General features: G+C 30.3%; 2 protein-coding genes across 3 annotated transcripts in view; one reads left to right on the top strand and one right to left on the bottom strand.

Annotated features, from left to right (window-relative positions):
• The window catches only part of LOC140040870 (uncharacterized), a 229,755-nt gene that overhangs the window by 112,916 nt on the left and 107,699 nt on the right, over window positions 1–9,140 (top strand). The gene's annotated exons all lie outside the window — the stretch shown is intronic.
• The window catches only part of LOC140040869 (dnaJ homolog subfamily C member 13-like), a 43,715-nt gene continuing 41,313 nt past the window's right edge, over window positions 6,739–9,140 (bottom strand). The window contains exons 52-53 of the mRNA XM_072087118.1: window positions 7,629–7,728; window positions 6,739–7,030 (exon numbers count right to left, since the gene is read on the bottom strand). Of these exons, the coding sequence (XP_071943219.1) occupies window positions 6,936–7,030; window positions 7,629–7,728 (195 nt within the window). The 3' untranslated portion in view covers window positions 6,739–6,935. The remainder of the gene's footprint in view (window positions 7,031–7,628; window positions 7,729–9,140) is intronic.

The raw sequence follows: 9,140 nt of genomic DNA, 5'->3' as shown, positions 1-9,140 counted from the left end.
AACCAACCGCTAAAGGCAACAAAAAAATGATCGAAGATGTGTATGAGGTTGTTAAAATAATGTGAACAGAATATGTGTACGGTGTTCAATAAACAATAAGCTTGCATGATATACTACTACTTAGTAGTGAAGCCTAACTTCACATGAATCATTTGACAACATCCAAGCTTATAGTGATTAATATTGTTTTTTTTTTATTCTGAACTTTGTTATAGTAGGACTAGCCTAGCCTAGCCTAGCCTACGCTTAAAAACAATAACAACATTTTTTGGCTATGTATTTGCCTTTTGAAACTGAAAAAACATATCTTCTTCTTTTGCTCTCCATCTAACCGATGATGACTATAGGTGGGTATATCTGTGTGTTAGTCTTTAAAAAGTGCCTAAATCGTGTATCATCTTGTGTATTTTGTATATGTATGTTTGCTTAAAGCTTAGATTTAATTAAATAATATTATATTTTTTTTAATTAATTAAGATGATTATGTTGTTTCCTCTTTTCCCTACCACACATAGAATAGACAAAAGAATGGTAGACAAAAAAAGTCTCTGATTAGCTTTGACACAATTTGACATCTTGAACATATCCCATAATTCAGTTTAATTTTCTAGACATTTTGTAGAAAGAAGTAGGATTAGAAGAATTCTGGTTTTTAAAGAATGTTTTGTTCTGAACACCTTTTTGAGTCTTTGGACAAAAGACCTGAATTATTCACTATTTTTTAAGGGTGTGGTAGGCTTGGTATGAAAAAAACATAGTTTAACATTAAAACGAATAACGTATATTAAAAACAGTTTAACAATAACCTTTTAATAATTTTCTATCCACTCTACAAATTTTTCATATAAAGATATTGTGGAACCACGTCAGGTCAAGTTCAATATCGAATATCGAAACGTGGCAGGCTGAAGGCGCTTGACCTTTGACAAGATCAGCTAAATTTCTAGTTTTTAACCTTACAATACTTGTATTGTATATTCAGGTACAGCCGCTCCACAATCTCTTTGCTTTTCTTCCTTATATCTTTTAACATAAAATTATTGTGGAACCATGTCAGGTCAAGTTCAATATCGAATATCGAAACGTGGCAGGCTGAAGGCGCTTGACCTTTGACAAGATCGGCTAAATTTCTAGTTTTTAACCTTACAATACTTGTATTGTATATTCAGGTACAGCCGCTCCACAATCTCTTTGCTTTTCTTCCTTATATCTTTTAACATAAAATTGTTTTTACAAACAAACATTACTGTTTATACGCCTAGTGTAGTATGTTTTACATCTTTAACATATTGTAATCAACATCTTCATATCGTACAACTACTCGTAACAAATTTTTTCTCAACTTTCTATCATCTAAAAGTCGTAGTTAGTCATGTCTCGGGTCACATTCTATGGTCACCGTACAGGTAGGCTACTACATCAGTACTTCTATGAACGGATGACTAGTTGGTGACAAGAATTGTCTAATTGGTCATAACCAGTACCGTTTTGATTTTACGATCATTCGGGAAACCACCTCACGACGTATTAGGAATTACATGTTTCACTGCAAACCATAATCATTTTTATTAGCATTTCTCTCGAAATTTAAAACTGTTTGTATATAAAATACTGTAATTATGAAATTATTGATTGCCTATTGTTTAATACAATTTGTATGCTCTTTCTATTGATTGATACCACTGATGGCCACTGGCAATTGTAGACTTTATCTAGGCATGCTAGTAGCTGGTTGTTCAACTACATGATATACTGTATGATCTATTTTATTTATTAAAAATTTATTTTTAAACAAAATAGAGTGTAATTTTATTGTGATCAGGAATATTAACGAATCATGGCTTCAATCTCATTATAGTTTTATACTAATTAAATTATGGAATGGTGAAATTAATTTAAACTATAAGCACAATATTATACAAAAAGTAAAAATATAAGAAAAAAAAATGTTATAAATTTGTTTAACCACTAAAAATATTGATTGCATATTGTAAATACTTTGTTCTGCTATTTCTATGGACATTTCTATGGACATTTCGTAAACCAAAATAAACATAAAGCAATTAAGTAGCAAATACGTACTGTGTGTAAATTTTATCTTCCTTTATCACTCATATACAGATTTTTCATGTTAGTGAGCAAAATGGAGTTCAACAGAAAAATCAAACTATTAACGTGTTTGGTTTTGGACTACTTGAATGTATTGACAGATCATCTGAAAAACATGATTTATTAAGAGACAACGTATGCAGACTTACACATACGTGCAAAGCAAGCATGTTGACCAATGACAAACCAAAGTTTGTATAATCCATTGCTTATGATTGGTCAAATTACTTGCATTGCACTTTACGTCCTTGAATTGCGTCATAGTAAAAACCAAATACAATTTAATTCCTAAAAAGGTGAAGTTAAGAATTTATTTCCTTATTAGGAATTACATGCTATACCGCAAACCATGACCTTATTAGCATTTCTTCGACGTGCAAATGTTTAAACAACATAATATTATGATCAATGCAATGGTCAGGACATTTCTTCGATCGCAATGACAAAAACTGTATACTTCTTTCGCATCATACCATAATTAATCTGATGAATCTTTGCATTTGGAGATTTTTGCAGTAAAAAACAAGAAATGGAGGCTAATCATTGAGATGTGTGTTTATTTCATACAAACTTAGATATTATTACTTACACGGACCTGGAAGTCTGAGGAAATGCCTCATGAATATTCTGCAAAAAAACCCCTGAAAATAGCTTTTGAATAATCTGCAAATAAAATAGGCTTACATGAAAATGTTTTGGTATCTTTTTTAGAGGACTCCAATTGAGTAACCTAAATCTACTATTAAGGCATGTACTAGAACTAAATTGTTACCATCGTTAAATTCAAAATGGAAAATTAGAAATGGAAATTATGCAGTACTTCTCGAAGAAACTTCTCATTCCGGAGAAAAAATACTCTGGTTGCAGGACCTGTGCTTCAAATAATATCATATAGCCCAATTGTCTTGTACTTATTATTAAAGGCAGACAACACAACATATACCAATATAATTGGCACAGCTTCGAGTCTCTCTTCATTAGTTTATCTCATATATAGTCTTGTATGAGCTGGACAAACCTATGTCTTTAAAATAAAAGAAAAAAAAAACAGGTGATGAGTAGGATAATAAGGGTTTAAAGGGAAGATGATCAGGGTTTAAGAGGATGGGATCAGGGCTTAAGAAGATCAGGATCAGGGCTTCAGTGGAAGAGGATCAGGGCTTAAGAGGATGAGGATCAGGGCTTCAGTGGAAGAGGATTAGGGCTTAAGAGGATGAGGATCAGGGTTTAAGAGGATAAGGATGAGGGCTTAGGAGGAAGAGGATCAGGGCTTCAGTGGAAGAGGATCAGGGCTTAAGAGGATGATGATCAGGGTTTAAGAGAATAAGGATAAGGGCTTCAGTGGAAGAGGATCAGGGCTTAAGAGGATGATAATCAGGGTTTCAGAGGATAAGGATCAGGGCTTAAGGGGATGACAAAGAGAGTATCAGTGCTTAAAGGGATTAAGAAAGAGGTTCAGGGCTTAATGGGATGAGAAAGAGGGTCAGGGCTTAAGGGATGATGAACAGGATCAGGGCTTAATGATCATCTATAGAAAAGGTGCAGTATTGAGATTCATAGAAAAGTGGTTAAAAGCTCCGAGGGCAAATATTTTGGACAAATAAAAGAAAAAATGAGCAAAAAAAAATCATCAAAACAATGAATCAAACATATATTTATACAATCAATTGGCATACAATATGTTTTATTCATAAAAATTATGAATTAATGGTGACATGGCTTTCTTTATATTTTAATTTTCAAAATTATACATTATATACACATGATATAGCATGTCATATTGTCTTCTTTATCAATACAATTAATAAGAGTAATCTATCTAATTTATAATCTATCTAGTACTTCCATTTATCAAGCAAATATTGGAAGACATTTAGTAATGTCATACCATATAACAAAAAACCAAACATAACATTTTTAACATCATTAAAAATAGGACTATACCATTATTTGTGAATCTGTATAAAATATGTTATTCTTATGTGACATTTATCTATATCAATAATAAACACAATATATTTTAAACTACAATTTACACTACTATATAAATTGCTATATACTTATATGTAAACAAAAAAGGAAAAATAATAAATTCAGCATATAATAATGAAATAAAAATTGAGATTTCATAATAAATATCAGATGATTTTTAATACCGGAGATGATTATGGCATTGAGTTAATTTTAACAGATATAGTTTGTTCAGTTTTAGGAACACTTTTGTTAGAAAACATTGCTATAACCATAGTACAACCTCCTCTTCCTCCAACTATCTTATCTCACACGACTGATTCTAAACCATAGTCAATAGAAAGGTACTATTGACAATGTTAAACATTATTCCTTCTGTTGTCTATTAATTTATTTTTTACTCAAAAATACAAGAACCTTTAAACAAACATTGTTTTCTTAAAACTTTTGATTCACATTCATTTTATTAATGATAAGCTGTTAATTTAGTATTTTTTAAAAAGAACATAACATGCTCAATTGCCTAGAAAGAAAAATTAGTTACATGCTATTATTTTTATCTATATGGTGGACAGAAAAATAATTTGGTATGTGTATTTTTGTATCTAGGGCAGTAACCGATTATTATTATTATTATTAATAAATTATAATAGTTAATTATATCTCAACCGTAATAGTAGTAGCAAATAATAATCGTTATTTGCTACTACTATTACGGTTGAGATATAATTAACTATTATAATTTATTTCCAATACCAACCGAATGAATCTTTTTAATGAATTATTATTATTATTATAATTTTGATTGGCTAAATAAAAAACATACACAACAATACATGTTGCTGTTTGACTTTGAATAGCCAATAATTAAAACTCCCTGGCAAAATTGAAGAACTAGTATTATGGTCATATAGGATATATTTTAAAGTTTATCCTTATGCTTAAAATTGACAAATAAATCCATAAAAACACTAAAATGAAGGCTACTGAATCAATAACAACAAAAAACTCAGATATAATTATAATAACAACAATATACTATTTAGTCAATAAAACATAAATTAACAAATGATAGACTAGATATAGATACACATCCATTATAATTATTAACATATAATTGTTTATAGGTGCTCAAAAATATAATTTCAATTGCTTTGAATATACAAAATAATAATGTACATAATTATGTTGTGTTTTTATTAGAGAATTTACTGTTTACATAAAATCTATCTTAAAATTTTCCACAAAAAATTGTGTTTATACTAGGTCACATGATTATTAATTTTAACATTGAAACATCGTCTCATTAGTATAATTTACAGGTTAGTTAACTGATTTGTATAGTCATTAACATACTAATTTGCATAAGTATGATTTATATCAGTAAAATCTATACAGACGAGATATAAGGGCGTTGTGATACTATATATAGCATAGAAATTATGATACACATTTGCATACAAATCAGCATACTAATTTACATAATGTAACTAATGTAAATCTGCAATGAGTTTTGATGCTAGATTTGAATAAAAACTTTACCACTAAATCACGATGGAATGTTAGCTTCTATAGAACATAATAACTACATTTCTCATTTGCAAACATAAATTATTAGGTCATAGTTTCAAAATGTTGGATACTCAATTTTCTTCCAGTTTATAATTTTAAAGTAATGTTAATATTTTATTAAATATGTGTATAGTACGTTTATTGAAATTCCAAATATTAAACCAGGAAACTGGAGAATAAGGAGCATTAAATTGCAATGACCTACGACCTATGCAGTGATGTGTGGCTGGTTGTCTCCTTGACCTATAAACCACTGTTTCAAAGAAGTGAAGAACCACATCCCAATGTCCTTGCATGCACACGTACACAAACATGAAGTAACTAGTTCCTAGATTGTTCATGAACGAAAAGCTATCTATTGAAAGGATGCAACAATTTATCGATTCCTATAATGATAACGTCCAATTAAGATTAGAATTTCAGTAAAATAATTAAGCACATCGTTAAGAATAAAATTTCAATAGTTACTGTTAAGCCAACCACTTTAATCGGATAGGCCTCAACTCACCAACATCGTCAAGAATGTCAGTAAAATCAGTAAAGACCAACTCAGACAGCGTCGTATGATGAGGCCCGCCCGAGGACTCGTCTCATCAGGTGAAAATTAAACATGTTTAAAGTTCTCCCAATGACCTAAAAACTACGCCGGACACTATTTCAAGATATATTAAACTCAGACAGCACCGACGAGTCAAGATGTTTCTTCGGTTTCTTAATAGTTTGTAGATTCAATAACTGAATCTACAAACTGGATGAATATTTTCACCTAAAGTTATAATATTTTTTTATATTAATATTCAATACTCGTTCAGATCTCTTCTTTTGAATACATATTATATGAAAAGTATAACATTATTTAATTAAGAAGAATGTACGGTATATGAAACCTTTATCAATTCCATTTGTGTTTTGTTCAGGTTTAAACTAGTTTAAAAATTGCTATTTAAAGTTGTATAGAAATAACAATTTACTATTTTTTAAATGTTTACATGGTGAATTAACAAACAAGGTTTGCGTTACACAATGTGATTTCTGAAAAGGAAATAACTAATATGTTTTTTTTAATTATTACAAGTATTTAGCACTGAAGAAATGTTTCACAAATAAAAACAGATAAATAATAGTTTAATATCTTAGTTGATTTTTCCTAAATGTGATTCTTCTATTTTAGTATTTGCAAAACCCTACTATTTATGTTTACAATAAATAGTTTCCAAATAACTATCAAAGTTTCCATTCAAACACAACTAAAAATTATACTAATTTGCATATTGCAGGTGGACTTAGCTTTGGATTTCATCTTGACTTGTGTCCATTGGTGGTGGTTTACTTGATACTTGGGTCGGACCTTGGGTGAGGTAGCCTGCAACTCCAGGGCCTAGTGGTGAAAAAAGAAGATTGAGAAATTTAAAACGTTATCAACTTAGGAAACATGTACAAGCACAAACCAGAAGTGAATTAAATATTAAAAATAATAATAATAATTGGTACTTGATATAGCGCATTATGCTGAAAGCCTCAATGCACTTTACAAAGACAGAACAATTTAGAAAATAAAAATTCAAAAGGTGGGTTTTGAGGAGAGATTTGAAGACACTGGAGGAAGTTGCCTGACGGATGTCAATAGGCAACGCATTCCAAAGAGAAACGGAATTTACATCCAAAATAAAATAAATTCATACAAAAAAAATAATGCTTTACATTAATAATTGTGGTAGACTACTAAAATAAATATGAAATCTGTTAATGTTATTTTAATAAAACAAAATGAATTTAGTTATGAACTAAAAATGTTTAAATGGCCCCGCTCTACTGAGTGTAAGGATGGTGCGTCCATACAAATATAAACAACAAAATATAAAAAGTATTAAAGGAAAAAGTCATAAAAAGCTCATATAAATTTATCAAAGAAAAAATATAGAATACATTAGGTGAGTATGGTGTACAAGAGATGCCAAATCAGTTTAGTTTGTTACCTGTTAAATAACCAGATACAGCTGATTCTGAAATGAAGAGATCATGTTTTTGGTCCTTGTAGGCTGCCCATACATCTGATTTGTCTAGTAATTGCTGGATCTATATTAAAAAACACAAAACTTAGTTTATTTTTCATCACACTGCAAGTATTAATAATAAACAAGATACCCAAATTTAATATTGCTTTACAGTGAATATTCTTTATTTACACCTTTACATGTACTACTTAATAACATGTATTTTGTAGTAATTCATATCATAAAAACATTATTTATTTTTTTTTTATTTATTTTTTTTTATTCACATTTCAGGCAAATTACCAAGGATAACCACAAGTGAATTCATTCACTATCCTTCTTAATGGTGGCAATTCCATTCACAAGACAAACCCACGATGCTATACATAAACTAAGACTTATTTTACTTGATTTACCGGGCGTATATTAGTATGCAGCAATGGGTAAAGCTGGGTAACACATGATTACATTCATATATGTATATTTAAGAGGAAAACATATTAATTAACTGAACTGATTAAAAACTGTTACAAAGTTTACAGTATTTTTAGTCGCATGCAACGCAGCTCTCTATGTTGTTCGGTCGGTAAACACTAACTTGAGCACGCGACTGCAGCCATGTATATGGCCTTGTCTTGTTGAAAATTACTCAGAAAAAGGTGTTCCTTATGATAAAATAATCAATTTATCATCAGAGTAAGGAAGGAAATAAAGACCAACAAAATTCTACAAACCAATGGTGTATTTCAGAAGTATATTTGCAGAATATATTTAAAAAAAAACTATTCCATTTAAAGAAATATTTATAATACTGTAATTAAAAGCTTTTCAAATTCAATTTAGATTAACATACGGTAACCTGCAGTCATGGCAAGAGGCAAAATTGTAAATATTGTGTTGATGATTTTACTCACTGCATTACAAATGACTGAAGCTCAAACGAGAAAAACAGTTAATCCTCCAAAAAATCCGTACAAGTCTGTATACGTACGTGTCCCTGAAGGTGATATAATTGACCTGAACTGTACAGGAGCTACAACCTCAGAACACACTATTTCATGGCATAAATGTCACGGTATTGGTGAAATTTATATGGAAGGCAAACTAACTGACTTTAGCCAAGAAGCACAGGCCTACTCTGTTAACAACTCCACTGAAGCAGAACTGACAATATGGATTAAAGAAGGACTTGGACAATATCTTCATCGAAATTGTTATACTTGTAATACCTATCATACCAGTAGTGCATATAGTGACTTAGTCACCTACGGAAATATTGTTCTGTTAGTTGATTATCCTCCACCAGCGCAATATCCTATTTGTGATGCTACCAGTTTTCAGAAATATTTAATCGGGCAGAAAGTTGCATTTTCCTGTACATCTATGATAGGCTATCCAAAAATGAGCATTGAATGGTGGAGAAATGAACAACAGGTTCAGATTGAAGTATATTATAGCGGTGAGGATAATTTCAAAGAATACACGCTGTACTTT

This window comes from Antedon mediterranea, chromosome 2, assembly GCF_964355755.1.
Source record: "Antedon mediterranea chromosome 2, ecAntMedi1.1, whole genome shotgun sequence".
Taxonomy (NCBI): Eukaryota; Metazoa; Echinodermata; class Crinoidea; order Comatulida; family Antedonidae; genus Antedon; species Antedon mediterranea.
The sequence above is the reverse complement of the archived record's forward strand: the minus strand, read 5'-3'. Positions and strand labels throughout refer to the sequence as shown.